The 17,720-nt window shown below is 44.1% G+C and overlaps 1 protein-coding gene across 1 annotated transcript in view; it reads left to right on the top strand.

Annotated features, from left to right (window-relative positions):
- Window positions 1-229: 229 nt before the first annotated feature.
- BNIP1 (BCL2/adenovirus E1B 19kDa interacting protein 1) overlaps window positions 230-17,720 on the top strand; it is a 178,551-nt gene continuing 161,060 nt past the window's right edge. Inside the window, exons 1-3 of the mRNA XM_009318550.1 lie at window positions 230-338; window positions 841-942; window positions 1,682-1,800. Coding sequence (XP_009316825.1) covers window positions 259-338; window positions 841-942; window positions 1,682-1,800 — 301 coding nt within the window. The 5' untranslated portion in view covers window positions 230-258. The remainder of the gene's footprint in view (window positions 339-840; window positions 943-1,681; window positions 1,801-17,720) is intronic.

Below are 17,720 nucleotides of genomic sequence, written 5' to 3'. Positions count from 1 at the left end.
GTGCGGGCCCCGGCCGGGGGCCGCTCCGGTGGCCGGTCTTTGCTCCAGGCCCGCACCGTGCGGCCTGCCGCCGGGCTGCCTGGGGGCGGCTGGCGTGAGGTGGGGCGGCTGGGAGCCCCGGCTGTGGGGAGCTAGTTTATCGGATCAATCTGCTGTTAATTCACTCCCTGGCCGGGGGTGGGGTGTGCGAGTTGCAGGTGGCAGCAGTTGTTGATCAGATTTTCGTGTTTCTGCTTTCCGTCAAAGGAGCTCGAACAGATGGCGAAGGAGCAAGATAAAGAGTCGGAGAAACAAGCCTTACTGCGGGAAGTGGAAAACCATAAGAAACAAATGCTCAGGTGGGTCGGGCAGCCGGTGCTGTTTACAGGTCCCCTGCAACCAGAAATAATCTGACTTCTGTACAGCATCTTTCGGATCCTGTTTTGCAAATACGGTCGCTGACATGATGCTGTGTTGCCCAAGGCCAAGAGAGAATCAGGGATGGAAAGGGTAGGACTCGCTTCTCCTTTCCTGTCTCCTGTCCTGACTCCTTAACCACGCGTGGTCTGTCCCTTTGAGCAGTTGAGCATGTAAGAAGGTGGCTTGAGACTCTGTCATTTGACAGCTGGTGAGAGTCTGTCACTTGACAGCTGGCACAGTTTTCTTCTTCCCTTGCTCCATAAACGATACGCTCAGGAGAATAAATGACAGGACAGTATGTTGTTATTCTGTGGCGTAATACGGAGAAAGTCCATGCACGTATCTGGGGTGCTCGGTTACAGTGGTGATTGCTTTGTGAAAATTGTTTTCGCTTGCAAGGTGTTACCATCATGTTACAACGTTGTACTCTTGTGATTTCAGCAATCAGACAGCTTGGAGAAAGGCAAATCTAGCTTGCAAAATTGCTATCGACAACTCTGAGAAAGATCAACTGCTGCAGGGAAGAGACTCCTTAAGACAAAGGTATTAGACCGTCCCACTGTACGATCCGAGATTTAAACCGTGTATGCTATATTCAGTAGTTTTAAATGGAAGTGATGTAATGTTTTTAAGTTACTTAATTGTATCTGGAACATAGCTTTTCTTTCATGAGTGCATCTACCTTTTGTGGAGATTTAACCTGTTAAGGATTGTGATAATTTCAGGTTTTCTTGGCGTTGGCATGCCTAAGCAGAAAAGGGGATAAGTTAGCCTTCATAGTTTTTCTGACTGTCTTTTACATTAATTCCAATCAGGGTTATAAACAAGTAATGGATCACTATGCAAGCTGTTTTCACGTGCAAAACTGGTTGTAAGCTTATATAATTTCTGTATTGAAAAGTTGGCATATTTAGTATCATGAAGCAACGAATGGGATACCCAGGATAATAAAGTGGTAGTTTGTATCAGTGCTTCCATACCAGCTCATGAAGTTGTACACTCATGGATGAATAAATGGTGAAATATGGGCCCCCATGAGATTCTGAGCCACTAACAGTTGCTTTGCCTCATGACTTTTAATGTTTTGTGATTTTTTTTTTATTTTTTAGTGAAGATGGACTGAATTTCTCATGCAGTAAAAACTAATTGTGTCTTTTGTACATTGGCAGAGGTGTTTGGTGCCAAGCTCTGTTCTAAGCTCCCTGGCAGCAGCATTTCCTCCACAGTACCCAAAGACATAATTTTATCTGTTCCTGCTTTACTTTTTCCCTTTCTTTTTCAGGAAGACTACAAAGGAAAGTCTGGCAGAGAGTGCAAGTAACATCACGGAGAGTCTGATGGGCATTAGCAGGATGATGTCACAGCAAGTCCAGCAGAGTGAGGAGACCGTGCAAACCCTAGGTACAGATGTTATTTCAGTGTTTGGGTATGGACTGGATGAGTAAAGCACCTTTCACCAGTTCTGTTAGGATGGGGAGAGGCAAACTGACATGGTTTGGAGCATAGTAGAAACCTGCTGTGCTGTAGGAGAACTTGCTCCAATGATAACTAAAGGACCGTCCAGCAGAACTCCTCTAACAGTTGGACGTAAATAGAAAATAATAGTGTACATTGTGTGGAGCTATTTGGTAGAGTTTCTGTTTCATGATCATGACTGAACAAGGAAAAGGGGGTAGGATGACTGAGGAGCTCTTGTTTTAGCTTCATAGAAAAGCAATTGTAAAAGCCATGTGAGTTCACACGGTGCTGAGAGCGTGTTTGGTGTTACTCTGTGCTGCTGTCCTGGCTTGCATTTGATAATAGCGGAGAAAATAAAAGCGTAGGTACAAGTCCATACACAGAGGAAACTTAGTATGGCTGGAAGACTGTTTTCACCCAGTCTCCAGCTGGGATGACTAAGAGACGAGGAGATCAAGTGACTTGAACCCAAGGTCACTTGCTCTGTCAGCAGTGCATCAGGGACTGTGAAACCAAGATTTCACCCAGTTCTTTGGCTTAGACTCCTAAGACAATAAATCAAGTGACCTGTCAGAACTGGTGATTCATGAAGCATTTAGAAGTTGGATCTGTGTTGCCTGGGCCTCTTACTAGCTGTGCTTTTGAGCAGAAGGGAGAACAGTTTAAAGATGAGGATAAATAACACAACTTTTGCCCTCCTTGTTTTCTGCCCCCATCTGAGGATGGCAGCTGAGCATGGTTCGTTCATGCAAAAGTAGCATGTTTCTTCTCCCATTAAAAAGACAGTTTGGCAGACACTTTTTCACCCTGTTTCAGACTGAACAGCACTTGGAGTTCATCAAGGGAAAAACTATCAAAGGTCATTTACAAACCCCAGCTGCAAATTCTGAATCAGTAGTTAGAATTTCCTTTTTTCTGAGCAAGTCCTTTCCTAGTATGCAGTGGATGTATGTGGCTGTGAAGCGGGGAAGCTCTGCTTCGTCATTAACAATGGGAAACAAATTTTCTATTTTCGCTTGGCTCAAAATGCCTCTTTAAGATGGGATGTAATGGTTTGCAAAATATTACAGACTTATTTCTACTATGCTTCTTTTTGTGAACCAGACAACATGCTTGGAGCTTGACCTTTCTTTAATCAATCAGTTCAGTATAGAGTGATATACCAGCATTCACTGTCGTACAGGGTATGCATTCTGTAATATAAGAAAAAGGGGACTCCTGGGCTTTTGCTTTCATTTAGTAATTTGAAAGAAGGAAGGCTGAGGAGTTTGGGGCCTTTGTTTGTTTGTTTGCTTGTTTGTTTTCTCACAGGGAAGGAGAAGTGGAAAGGGACCGATGTTCCAGCTTGTTGAGACTGATCAATTTTCCTCTAGTTGATTTTCTCTTTTTTATTAGGAAAAAAAAACCCAAATAATTGTCAAAAATAACTATTAAAAACTGTTTAAATTGTTTGAACTGCATAATTAAGGATCTCTTACAGCTGCATGCTGCTTTTTCACTTTCTGCAACCCCATCTGAATCACACTGATTTACTGCTCTGGCTTGGGGGAACAGTTTAGCTGTGCAATTAATATATTCAAATATTGACCTGTCCTGCTGCTGCTAGAACTGATGCTGATAGTGATGGTGATTTCTCTCTCTTAAATTGGTGGTTCTAGCACCATTCTTATTTCACTCTGCTTCCAGCAAGCCCTCAGGTAGCACTGACTTTGTTCATAAAAAGTGTGAACTAAATTTGATGTGGTAATCTAAAAATTAAAAATTCAGGAACAGGACGTAGGGCCTTTAAGCCATTCAGTACTCTTATGTTGCTTTGCGTTTTTCCTTAGCCCATCAGGACTACCGAGTTGTGAAAGCTTCTGCAAGAACACCGTCTGCTTTTGTCTTACCCATAAGTCAGTCTGACCCAGGAGGGTCCCACAGGCACTGTGTATTGCCAAATATTGCATGCTTACGTCCTTTGTCGTGTATTCTTGAAGCGCAACCAGCTGAATTTTTTTTTTTTCCCTTAATTTCAGCCAATTCTTCACGAACCATCCTGGAAGCAAATGAAGAATTTAAGTCCATGTCTGGGACAATTCAGCTGGGTCGAAAGCTAATAACAAAGTACAATCGCAGGGAACTGACGGACAAGCTGCTAATCTTTCTCGCCCTTGCCTTATTCCTGGCCACGGTGCTCTATATTTTGAAAAAAAGGCTCTTTCCATTTTTATAAAATTCCAAAGGTAAACTGAACTATTATGAAAGATCAGAAAGAGATGGCATAATAACGGTAGGGCTTTCAAATAAAATAATAAAGGGATATTGCAATAGCTGAAAGAGCATTAGAGCAGGCATGACTTTATACTGTCCCCATGGAGCATGTCACCTGCCTAAGAAGAGCTTAAATGAGCACAAGTCAGGAAGAAGCAGGTAAATCAAGGTGTGGAAGGAAGAAACACCAATTTGCCTGTAGGTTTGGGGAACCAGCCAAACACTTGAGGAACTAGGCACTCAAAGGTGCCAGTCTTAACTTTCAACCTCTCTTCGTTTCGCCTTGAAATTAACGTTTGTTGTTGTCTTGGACTGGAAGCTGCTTTGACATCTGTGTATAAGGTGCTGAGAGTAAGAGGAAGGATGGGAGAGAGAAACTCTGATACATTCCGTTAATAAACTATTTATTGTATCCATGTAAATTGAGTTTTGTTTAAAAAACAAAGTCTGATGGATTGAAAGAGCCTGAATAACTTCCAGTGTAAAAATTCTGCTTAATACTTAACAGCAGTGGTTCCTTATGGATTGTTTTTTCTGGGAGCATAGCACACATGCAGTCTGGCTCTGTTCCTCTGGCCTTGGGACGGCTCTTACCAAAGCAAAAATGGGAGCCCCATTTGTTACTATTAATTCACGCAATATATTTGAGAATTACATTGCCAATCTGTTGAAATCAAAAGCCTTTTTGCTCCTTTTCTTTATAAAATTCCACTTAATACTTTATATTTGCAAAATACTGCCAAGTTGTACGTTTTAAAGTTTTTTCTTGCTCATACGGTTGATCTTTTCTCAGTTAGTAAAATCTTTTACAATGATTACCCTCCCTCTCTCACGTGCTTTAGTAATGGGAGTTGATTTGCTTTAATGACATGAATACCGTCCTGCCACACTCCATGTAGTACCTTGAAGTACTGAAAACTACACTGCAGTGTTCTTAAAACTGATGTTGCCTTCACCTCTGGCAATCGTTTTGTTGCTTCTTCAGCATCTGGTGAAGTTGACATTCTGTTTAGGAAATTCTCACAGAATGGTTAGATACTGCCTTCATTTAGTAGTACATTTACATTTAGTAAAAAGTAAACTTTTTTAAAAGGCGGTGCTACATATATCCTAAGAAATGTAACATCAAGCAAATTGCAGTATATAAGTTTACATGAAATTTGAGGCTAGGTTACCTTTGTAGTTAGTTCTCAGTAGCAGCATTCTCTTTAGAGAGAAGAGGTGACCAGTCGATTATCTTGTCGTGATACCCATTTACTAGATCTTGCCAGTAGTCAGAGTTTACCCTTTTGCTGGCAGCTGCTACAAGCTTGGTTAAATGCAGAAGTGGCAGTAGGTTGTAGTAATCCAAACCGGAGTTCGTGACAGCTGAAGTGGTGATTGCGTGGCTATGTGCATAAACAAGAAAAGTTGGAATTTGTAGTCGAGGTCAAAATCAAGGGCTCTGAGCCTTTCTTCCTGGGGTAGTAACAAGGGATTTGGAAACCTCTGCACTAGGATTGGTACATCCCGCAGAGGGCACTACTGCATGGGAGTCGAGAGCCTTTTCTTGCCCTGGAAGTCCTGTGATACACAGACTAGACAGAATGGATGTGGCTTTTTCCATATTGTTTATTCATCGTATTTCAATGCAGCGTTACTAATAGCCTTTCCTGAGATACAGAATTACACAAAGATTGAAATAAATTGACAACGTGCATGTTCTGGTTTTGAATGAGAGAAATTACTCAGCTTAAAAAAGATAACGTTGCACAAAGTCAATGCATGCGTGCTTTTTAATAATAATAAAAGCCTTGCTTTGGAAGAAGTCCTCTGATGAGCAGGCTGCTAACCAAGGAGACCGTTGTGTGCTCTCCAAGTTGGGGCCACAATGGAGCGAGTTTCATCCAGCTCAGCGATACTGGCTGTTGCATTTCACGCATATCTCTGGCGTCAGGCTCCTGCCCTCTCTGGAGCCCACTCGTCCCTGTGCCCCTCTGCACAGATGTGTACAAACGTACAAAGGGTGATAGAAGTGTGTCCACCTGTCCCCCAGTCTTGGAAAATATGGCTTTAAATACAAATAGTATTTAAGACATGAAGATTATTTAGATTATAAATACATTTCAAATGAATTGCTGTGCAGCAGTTCCTATTTTCCAAATCAACAGTGCCGTGCCGTTTTATGCAACTTCAGAGCAGTCAGTAAAATTCTCTTTTTATGGACTACTTACTGCTCCTAGGCCAGATGTAGCAGTGTGGCTTTATTTTTTTCAGCCAGCTTGAAAACAGTCTCGTCTTTCTGAAACACGGCACCTGCAGGTGGTCAAACACTAGCTGCCTCAGTGTTTCCTCCCTCATGTGGATGCAATATAAAAATAGGTTGTTGCTAATCTCTGAGATACTGGGACGCTAAGCAGAGGAGAGAGCTCTCTTGTAAGCAGTGATGCAGCATGACTGTCTGCAGGAAGTTTCACTGGGTTTATTTTTGCGATGTGCTCCCATCAAAACATAGATCAACCTTAAAAAAAGCAGCAGCTTTCTCACAGTGCTGAGATTTTCAGTAAAGCTTGTTTTAAAAGGGTGATCTTTTTGGATGGGGATTGTAATGTAGCAGTTTGGGGCAAAACAAAAGGCCTGTTGCTGAATGTTTTGGGTTTTGCTCTGTTCTCATCTTGTTACTGAAATTTTAGCTTTCAGACCTTGACCTGCTGGAACACTCAGAGGGCAAAAAATAACTTTTAAGGACCTTCCTTAGGACATTTGCTTTCTGTTGCTTCTGGATTTCATAAAAAAAAAAAAAATCTAGTCCTTTTGTAAACATACCTACCTGCTTTGTATAAACTGTCAATTTACAGTCCTTAGAGACAAGGGAAATAAGTGAAAAAAGATCAAGGACAACTGGACCTTTTGGGAGAGGGGAAGAGTAGAAATCCTCCCTGGGACACAACGGGTCGACCTGCAGCATTTGATACTTGAACTGTTTCCTTCCATAGGCAGCCAGAAAGCATCCAGGCTCCTGATGGGCCACAGACCTGAAAAGATAAATTTTATTTCCTCTTTGGGGTAAGAAGGGTGATTTGGTGAAGCACCATCTCCAACACGTGGGGCCAGCCACCCCAAGTGGTGCCTCCGTAGACACCCTGGCTTGGTGGTCGGGTGCTGGAGCAGAGCCAGAGCTGGTGGTAGGTGCCTTGGGTCCCTCCTAGGCACGGTGGGATGCCTCAGTCAGCCCATATGGCTCGCAGCTGGGATGGCTGAGTGGGCGTGCTCAAACATCATTCCTCCAGGCTGCAGCATGGTGTCTGGCTTGCTCCTCACCTACAGACCTTGTTCCTGGCTTGAAGGTAGGTCTCTATGTCTGATCTTTCGAATAAATGAGCGGGAGCAGTACTGTGGGAAGAGGAGGTGGTTGTGCCTGGCTTTTTGTTGTATGATGTTCGCAATGTTTATCCAGGGAGTGTGGAAAGTTGGGCCTGTGCAGTTCTTCTGTGACTACAGGGGGGTTTATATTTGAATCTTCTGCCTTTTGGGCAGCCCACTGGTTGCCATGGCCACCTCTGAATATGAAGATGGGGTTTGAATCACGCAGGATGGTGTGTCTCAGAGTCTTGCTTTTGCTGCATGCCTGAGGTTGTGTTGTGAAGGGTAAAACCTGGCATCACACCAATTTATTTGAAAGGGAGTAGCGTTTTCTTAAGTGCTTCACCCTTCAAGTTTGCCCTGACAAGTGCAGCAGACCCATCAGGGATGGCCTCTGCTCCCTCTGCACTTTTGGGCTTGGGTGTGACTTGGGGGCCAAGGGTTGGAACCCTCCTGAGACCAGGAGCTCCAGGACTGCAGAAGCAGAAGGTGTTTGGGGAGCTTTAGAGGAAGAAGAAAAAAGGGCTCTGGAGAAGTGTTCAGGGATGTGCCAGAGGGTTCGTACACAAGTGAAAGCTAACAGGAGTGCTCCTGTTGCTACCTGGACTGCTCCCCCCGCCCCAGGCAGCAGGTATCAGGTGTGGTCACTGCAAGCTGATAGTGGGATTCACTGTCACAAAACAGTTGCAGTGAAAATCTTTTTTCCTTCAATGAATAACACTCCTTTAAAACAAGGAGCAAGGAACTACCCTGAGTTTAAAAAGGGCCTGAAATCTCCTTGCCCTGGAGATCAGGGGCTGAGACAGGCAGCTGGTAGCAATCAAGCAGCTGTGTGGGTTAATGAACTCCTGCTCATCAGCTGCGTGGTGGTTAACTACCTGTGTCCTCCCGGCAAAGGGGGCTGAAGCCATTTGAAGGGCTGTGGGTGTTTTGCTGTGCAGCTGGAGCCACTTGGGGATGAGGATGGGGCAGTTCTGATGCCTCAGTGGATTTAGAGGTTTAGAGCTTGTTAGTTTGTGAAAGACCATGTCAGGTCCTGCCTATGGAGTCCAAGCCATTGGGATCAGTTTGCTTTTTCTGAACACCTGTGGAAAAGGGGAAAATGCCTGGAAGTTGATCCTCGGTGTGTCAGGAGCCGGACAGCGCTGTCGGATATTTAGCTGTGTTGCCAGCACATGGTTAGCGGGCTATGGATGCAGATGTGATCCTGGTCTCCATTCCTATGTGGCCACAGTGGAAAGCCCATGGGCAGGAGCAAGGCGCCTGCCGGGTATCCGTGTTGCCGTAGCTGGGGTCGTGGGCATGGCCCCAGTACATCCCTGAACTGTGCAGCATGAAGGTCACTTCCTAAGCATTTAGTTAGATGTATGTTTTCAAGGAAAGTCACCTTTTAGTGATTGCAATAAAACATGGACCTGAAGGAAGAATTGGAAATCGCTTTAACATACGGTGTAACTGTGCTGAAAAGACTGATTTTATTTGACTTATAATTTTTTGCTATTGGTTATAGTGTCAGCAAATACAGAAATATTATAGGATAACTCTCTGTGGGAAAATAAATGAAGAGTGTAATATTCCCCCCCCCCCCAAAGAATTGAGGGAAAATTAAGTCTGTATTTGAAGTTCTGCCTTTGAAATGCTTTTCATATAACTGGCTTTACCAAAATGGAAGGGTGAATTCATAGCTTGGAAGTTTCTAAAAATGTCTCTGCCAAATGTGCGCGGCTGCTATCACATGCCAAGTGGTCCAGAGCAAGCCAGGCAAGTCAGGCTGGAATCTCTGGGGGCTGAGAATATCCAGGGGGCATGTGCATACTTGTCTGCAAATGTGTGGGGCTCTTCTTTGGAAGGGGGTGGTGGTGCGGAAATCAGCTTACCATTGCTTTGCCTCCCTATTTGTAATGGTGCAATGCCACCAGAGGAGAAATCTTAAGTAAATATTTTAGCAAGACGTTGTGTCTTTGTGATTGTATATTGCTGCAAAGTGCACCAAGCCCTTCACGTAATTGGTGCCTGAGTGGTTGCTGGATTTCTGTCCCTCAAAGGTGAGATAAGTGTTCTCCAAATAGGCAGCAGGTGCTGTGTACCACAACCAAATGCACTCAGTGCTGCCAGAGCAGAGTGGCAGCCACAGTATGGGCCAGTCCTGATGCTCTGTGGTATAAATGCCAAGTATCCCACATTGAATTTTTTTTCTAATTGCTGAAAGATTGATGCAGTTCTTTCTCTGAGGGTAGTTGGTGAGAACAGGAACTTGCTTCAAAATGTAGGCCTTTAATAGGGCTGGAAGTTTTCTCTGCTGCTGTTCAGTTTTCCTGGTTATCTGTGTTTCTCAGAGTTGCAGACCAGTTGAGGTTGGCAGGGACCTCTGGAGGTCATCTGGTCCATGCCCCTGCTCAAGCAGGGCCACCTAGAGCTGTTGTCCAGGACTGCGTCCAGATGGCTTTTGAATATCTCCAAGGATGGAGACTCTACAACCTCTCTGGGCAGCCTGCTCCAGTGCTCAGTCACCCCCATGGTAAAAATATGTTTCCTGATGTTCAGAGGGAACCTCCTCTGTTTCAGTTTGTGTCCATTGCCTCTGGTCCTGTCACTGGGCACCACTGGAAAGAACCTGGCTCCCTCCTCTATGTACCCTCCCTTTAGGTATTTACATAAATGGATAAGATCCCCTTCCCCTTGATAAGAAGCTCAACAGCCCCAGCTCTCTCGACCCCCATTCAGTCCTTATTTGTACTTTTACATTAGTTGAGAAATAATTTCAACTTAAAAGAGGTGGAAAGAGCTTGTATTCATACTTCAAATTTTAGTACAACATTTGGTTCTCTCTTCTAATGCAGCAGTTGATGATATCATTGAATATTTCTCCATCATGTACATCTTAAGGTATGCTTGTTAGGGAATAATGGGATCAGTTGATGATGACGTAATCTTTCCAAGATTTGATGGCTGCAGGATTTGTCACTTGTCTATAAAGAAATAAGGAAGTTAATTGAGCCTAAAATGTTCACAGGTGGAGAAGTCAGACTTACCATCTTTCTCTGCTGTGTACTGCATTGCTCAAAGCTTGGTAGGAAAAATAAATTAAAATGCCAGTGCTTCCTGAAAACAAATCTTAAATCACATCATCTAAATTCATGTTGTGTAAATAGTATAACTAGCTACTGTGGTATCTGGAGCAGTATCATCTTTGTCTTTCCAGTTGCCCAGCGTAATGTGAATGTCCATGCTCACACCAAATACTCACTGAATAAACACTTCCCAAGCTGCCAGTCAAGCAGGGGTGACCCATTCCTGAAAAGTGATGTTCTCCTGGTTGCAGGCTGTGCTGGGGTCTTTGACTCATGGACTAATTGCACCTGGGGGTCACATAACCAGTTGTTACTCCATCTGCTATCTCTGCCTCTGTCCCATTATGCCGTCGGGTTTTCACCTGCATAAAATGCATCCAGGGGCTCTTGCATCATCTTACCACAATCTAAAGCTGTTTGTAGGCTGGCTTAATGCAGGTGTCTGCCCCTGTAGCCGATTCTGGACTTGTTTAGGCTGAGGCTGTTGCACTGAATGAACTAAACTTTACTGTTATCTGCTTGCTTGTATAAAATGGTACAAACAGGCAAATGGTGCAACAAGGCAAATGACAGTCTCACTGAGCTGAGGTTTTAGTTTTCTCACAGGAACATGCGATGGAAGAATTTGTGCCAATTTCTTTGGTTGATGCATTGAGAGAGATGCTCTGGATGTGCCAGTGCACTGTAACTGTGCCTTGAAGATTTGATCCTCTTCCACATAAAGAGCGCGCTACAGTCTGAGGAAGGGACTGTGAATCTTTGTTGACTTAACTTGGTTTAGGGCCTGGCCCTTCGTGTGGTGTACACCGAGATCTCCACTCAAGTTAGCAGAGACACAGCACGTGTGGTTAATATTAAAGTCCTTTACTGTCTATGATTATTCACATTTCTGCAAAGTCACTGGAAAATGTTACCTAGTTATGTGTGTGTGTCTCCATGTAAATACACTTGGTTAAGAGCAGCAAAGCCAGCACTGATTTCCCAGGCTGAAGTCCATCCTCTGTGCTATGGGCTGGGGCTGCTGGTCCACCAGCGTGAGCAATATGTGGAATAAACTCCCAGCTTCTGGCACTATGTGATCATGAAAAGTGTCAAATTCTACACAAGCAGATATATGGTCTTCACAGTAGCAAACAAACATGTTAAATATGAACCCTGTAGAATGCTTCATAAAAAAAGCAGCTTTGATTTGCCTCTGGTTTGGGGTTTGCTTTTAATGTCATGATTTTAAGCCTATCGTGTAAGTGTGTGCCTAAGTCATAACCTTGGACCATCTGTGATTGCCAATTTCTCTTTGCCTAGCTACGCCCTCACCCACTGGCTATTCCCACTTACTCCAGCCTGGCCCTCCTGGGCTTGCGTGGTGGTGAGGAAAATGGCACGGTTCCACCGTGGACTTTGGGTACTATGTAAAGCAAGAGCTGTGGTAATCATGGCCGTGAGTCTGCCTCAAAGTGATATCCTGGGTGCTAAAATACTGGATGAATCATGAGGCTCATGCAGCCATGCAGAGTCATTAAAAATAATTTGGTAGGAGTTGTGAGAAGCAAAGCTGGTGAAGGTCTCTTCCTGGGGTGCTGTGACATCTTGCCATACCTTAGACCACCACAGTCTTTCACTTCCACTTGGGCTTCCTTTTATTTTTAACCTCGCAACCTGAGACTGATCAGATGTTATCGCTCCTGACCTTTGTCTCCTACTGCAACATCAGAGCTGACTTGCGTATCCCACTTATCTCCTGCTTTTAGAGGCTGCCAGGCGGGGTCGTGGGCTGCGCCGCGGCGCTGCGGAGCGCTTTGCCCTGCGGTTGGTGTCGGTGGCTGCATGAAAGGAAAATGCCACTCGGCTGCTCTGAGCCTGGCCTGGTGATAATGCTGCGTGCGTCCCTCTGGTCCCGCGATAAGCGCCCAAAGGGCAGGCAGGGAGAACGTCTCCTCGGGGATCAGCGCACACCAGGCCCTATAGATAGAACCACATATATATAGAACAACATGAAAGCTTTTTGCTTTCTTCTTTTCAACAACATGATGGCTAAGTATCACATCCAGGGACGCTTTCGGACCTGACCCCTCCAGGGGTCTGGTCTCGTTGTACCCGCAAGTTCTTCGGTTTGCATTGTCCCAATGGGAATGGAGATTTGAAACCAAAACCCACACAGGCTGCAAAGTGTTATTTCGTAGTCCGGCTAAATGCATAAAGAATGGGGAGGGGTGGGTCGGTTTCCCTTTATCTCCAAAACGGACAGCGGGACGAAATTTTTCTCTTTGGGTTATTGGCTTTTCGTAGGTGTCACCCAACTACCAAACGGTTATTGCCGCTGCTGATGGGAGATAACTCTGTCAGTGGCATCTAGGTGCTGACATTATGGCTAGCTAGTCCGAAATGAAGATAAGATTTTTCTATATTGAGTAAGTCTATTGATCCAGTTGGCCTCCTGTCCTGTGTCTGATAATAGCAAATACTTGATGTTTCCAAGAGAAGCAAGTCTTCCCCTGCCCTGTATATTGTTATATATATTGTGTGTATATATAAAAAGGATCTATTATATGTCTATTGATGCATATTTTGGATTAAAAAATGAAGAATTCCTTTCTGAGCAAAAGCGTGCTGCTTTTGCTTCTTTTGATTTGGATATAAAATTGCAAATGCTGCTAAGGATCATAATGTTATTCCCATTTATTTAAATGACAGAGATGATATTTGAAAATAGCTGAAGCAAAAATGCAAGTAGCTTAATGCCAGCAACTCCGGACTTTCACTGACTGGTTTGTGCCAGTAATCTGCCTGCTTATTCAAAACCAACCAGCCAAAAAAAGGAGGGGGGGGGAGGGAAACCCACCACAATTCTCTTTATCTTCAGATTTGTTTAAAATAGTTTTGTCTTTGCACCAGTATCTTTGGTAATTGCAGATTTTGACCCAAACTTATTTCCTGATCTTTCACAGACTTCATGGTAAATAACTTTGTAGACAATAGGGTAATATTCATGCTGAAAGACAACAAGTGGGAATTTACATTCTCATTACTGCAAATCAGTTAATTTCTATACAGATGTGGATGGATGTTTAGGTTTGTGGATTTCAAGAAGAGCTTCTGGTCTTACCACCTTGTCAAAAAGACATTACGGTACGTGTCTGTTAGAGGATTCCAGAAAAGATAGTGACCTTTGGGAGAGAAATTGCCAGTTAAGAAAGCATAGCGCCTGGAACAACAAGCAGTAAATACAGAATACTCCTCTCCAAAAGAAAAAACTTTTATGTTCAGTACTAAACCCTAGATGAAGACTTTGCTTCTGCCCCTGCAAGAGGTGAGTGGCAGCAGAGCTATTTTTGTGGATTAAAGCCAAAAGATATTAGCAGTCCTTTCTACACTCACCCACAATGCCTAGGGCACTGGATTTAGTGTTGTCGTAGTAATAACCACACATGTATTGTTAATTAACATATCTGAATCTTATTCCTGTGAGGTACCTTGTCCGTGACCCCGCGGGAGAAAAAGTTCCCCTGGGTGAACAGAGCCGGGGGGTCCCTCGTACGGTCCAGGCACAGCTCAGAGGCGTTGCAGCTTCTCTAGAAACGTGTTCATCAGCCCCAGACACTGCTGGTGACAAATGACATTTTCTTTGCCTTTGTACACTAGGGCATAAGATGTGACGTTTACATTCAAGATCAATTATTTTTAACTGAAGAATGATAGCCCTGCGTCTAAATTATCTCAGGGCTTAATTCACATCAGTTAAACCTTTTCAAAGGCTTATTAAAATTCCTTAAGTGTGTCCAACTTATCAGCAGTTGAGTGTCAATGGCATTATACAAATGTCGCTATTGGAAATAACTGTTAAGTATTGTTTGACTGTATTATTCTCATATATATATATTACGCCTGTGACTATTAACACTACTTAGTACTTACATGAGTCCTTTCATCTGGCGATCATAAGGCATTGCCCAGAGAAGCGAGTACCGTACTCTCCTTTCTAAATATGGGAAAACTGTCACATCCAGTGGCTGTGTCTCATACTTGGGTTTAACATCGTCCACTGAATCCTGCCAGGCTTGGCTCTCGGTCTACCCTGTCGGTTTTTAACACGACTTCATTTATTTGTGCTGCTGTAGCACCTAAACCTTGCACCACAGCACCCGGGCAGTGCTGTCTTCTGTGTGGGCAAACACAGGGCAGCGGCGATGCTGGAAAATGGAGAGATCGATAAATAGATCGATATAGACTGATAGATGCGAGGCAGGGAGGAGGTGGTACTGGGCTGTGCAGAAGACAGTGGCGCGGTTGCTGAACTGTTGCGGAGCAAAGGAAAATTTGAGAGGAGTGAGGAAGGGTTTTTGGAGGGGAGACGGCTTTGTGGCTCTTTCTGATGAGCGTTCTCGTGCTGGCAGGAAGTCTGGGAAAATCTGATCGCGGAGTCTGGCATTAACATCTTGATGCCGTGAGAGAGGATGAAAAGGGGAGGGACAGTCTCTGAAGGGCTGTGACTGCCACTAGCTCCATGTTCCTGTGCTAATCCCTGGCAGCGGTGAGGGAGGAAACATCCTGGTTGTCAAATAAAGGTGCTGCCTGTCCTGGCATCCGATACAGCTGCAGGAGGTGGGGCTGGGGTTGTTGATGTGCATGCCTGTATGAATATCCAGTCAGAAATGCTTGGGATTAGTTCGCAAGTGTTCTTATGCGGTTTTTTCCTTTTTTTTTTCCTGCAGTGTATATAGTTCCTACCCTTCTCAGGCAGTGGTGGAGGTTTAGATTTTATACACATTTGTATTTACTTCACATCGAAGTTCTGTACAGCGAATGCATTTTGACTGATCGTTTATTCCAGAAACCACTAGGTAGCACTGTGAAATAAAGTTCTGTCGAGCCCCGCACCATGTCACCACTTCCCTACCCAGCTGGCCTCAGCACAGCAAAGACAATGCGAATTCCAGGATGTTCAATATGAGTAAAGATAGCAAGGGCGGGTTTAAAACTTTCTCCAGTGTTGTGTCCACAGTTGTGTGTGGGAGAAACCAGCCATGATACAAATATTACTATATATGCTCTTAAATGTTTTGGGTGCTATTCAGCAAAATACTCCAGCATGTACCTACCTTAGGCGTGTGAGCTGCCTGCTTGTGCTGATGAAGCAGACCAGAGGCTCGCACAGATGGAAGCCCCGGTTTGGAAGCAGCAATACGTGTTATGCTTTATTCTGCTTGTAAGTGACTGTTAGCACCGAAACTCTACAACACAGATGCTACAAATGCTTCCAAAATGGTTAATCTTTGTGCTTTGACGCTGACAGCTGCATGTTATAGGCGAGTTGTACTGTACTCAGATTTATTGCACATTATTCTCATAATAAGCATTTTGCTCTCATAAAAAGTCTCTTTATTGGAATATAATTTCCTAATTTTTATAGATAAATTATGAACGGAGTCTAATATATTAATTTTCAGTTTGATACTCAAAATTATTTTCAGTTAAACTCTGAGTTTCTTCTGTCTTGATGAGATTTATTAATTCCTGTGAGATCCACTATATTTCTAATTTTCATTGGAATATACCACAAAGGAAAATGTGTTGTCTTGATTTATTATGTTAAGGGTTATTTCTTCCAAAGGAATGGAGCCAGGTAAAAATTGGGTTTTGATTATTAACTTGTTTTTATTAAAATTACTTTAGTTATATCAGAGAAATACTTTGGATTATTAATCCCCAAATTATTCTAAAAATAAAATTGGCAAGTCGTCTATTTTAACTTTTGAGCTTCAACAAGTTAGTAAGTTAACTTCCTGCATTTTGTTCAACTTGACTCAGTATAGTCAACTCTATAATAGGCTAATTGTAGAACAGCTTACGCACATTTATATTTAAATACCCAGCAGCTAACTCTAACATGTGTGACTGCATCAGCACCATATCGCTGCTTTTTAAAATTAGACCTCGCTCCGGCTGCCGCAGGGAGAGGAGACGTGATAAAGGGATTGAGCATCATGCTCTGCAATAACTGCTGGGCTTAAATGCTCGAGTTACAGAAACCCTGAGCCGCCACCACTGCCGGAAAGGTCCCTGGCTTCAGGGGTCACGGTGTGCACGCTGGTCGTTGTCAAACGCGTTGGAGAACTTCAGCATCAGCGTTAGCTGAGGAGCTGGAAATTAGGACAAGGAGATTCTTTTTTGTGTCTGCTATGGCTGTACCTAATGTAACGAGTTTTCTATCTGCAAAAAAATTACCTTCACAAAAGCGTTTTCCGAGTTGGGCGTAATCCACGACTGTCAGGGAAATGCATGGAAAGTGCTGACCAAAAAGGGCAAAGTGTTTATACTAAAGGCTGTCTTTCATCTCGTGCAAGCCAAAGATGTCCCAGTTTAAGCTGAAATAAAATGTCCTTATTTTGCCCTGACGAGGGCCTGAATTGCTTGACGGTTTCACCTTTTTATAGGTTTGGCCACCCCGGCTTACAGCAAAATAACATTGTGGCATCACCTGTTGCTCTAACGGTGTCTGTTAACACTTGCTGGGCGGTTGCTTTACCTTATCTGGTTACTTCTGCAACATCTGCAAGCAAGTTATGTGGTATTTTCATCCCCCTGAGGATTTATGGTGACCTCTCAGGGACCTTAATCATTGGATCAATACGTTTCTGACACCTGTAGATCAACATAAACTTGACCCTTGGTCTTGACAAATCTATCACCACAATGCCCTTTTTTTAAAGGATCCCCATCGCGGGGAGCGGAGGGGGTTTGGGCTGGACAGAAGTGGTGATGGTGGCAGGGCAGAGCCCCGTCCGTCTCAAGGTCAAAAGTCAAAATGATAAAGGAAGCGCCCGCCTGTGGTACCCAGGCGGAGCGCTGGGATAATGGGGGGGCGGCACGGGGGAAGGTCCCTCCAGGCTTCTGGGGTACAGCCAGGTCCCCAACAGGACCAGCAGCTCACCGAGATGCTGGCCCTGCGGGTGATTCCGATGTCGGGGGGAAGAGCTCTGTAAAACGCCGTATTCGGTGAAAGCGCTGTTCCCCTCCTCGGGGACTTCTGTTAAGATGAGATCTGCTGCTTTAAAAAGCTGCTGGTTGCGCTCATCCTATCTTTAGCTCAGGTCAGCAGAAAGCATTTTCTCTTTTGAAAAGTCAGTTCCTCTCTGTGCAAAGGCTTTCCCGCGCTCACCCCCCACCCCATCCATTTTTCCATCCAGGCACTCCGAAGCA

This window comes from Pygoscelis adeliae, unplaced genomic scaffold, assembly GCF_000699105.1.
Source record: "Pygoscelis adeliae isolate BGI_AS28 unplaced genomic scaffold, ASM69910v1 Scaffold42, whole genome shotgun sequence".
Taxonomy (NCBI): Eukaryota; Metazoa; Chordata; class Aves; order Sphenisciformes; family Spheniscidae; genus Pygoscelis; species Pygoscelis adeliae.
The sequence above is the reverse complement of the archived record's forward strand: the minus strand, read 5'-3'. Positions and strand labels throughout refer to the sequence as shown.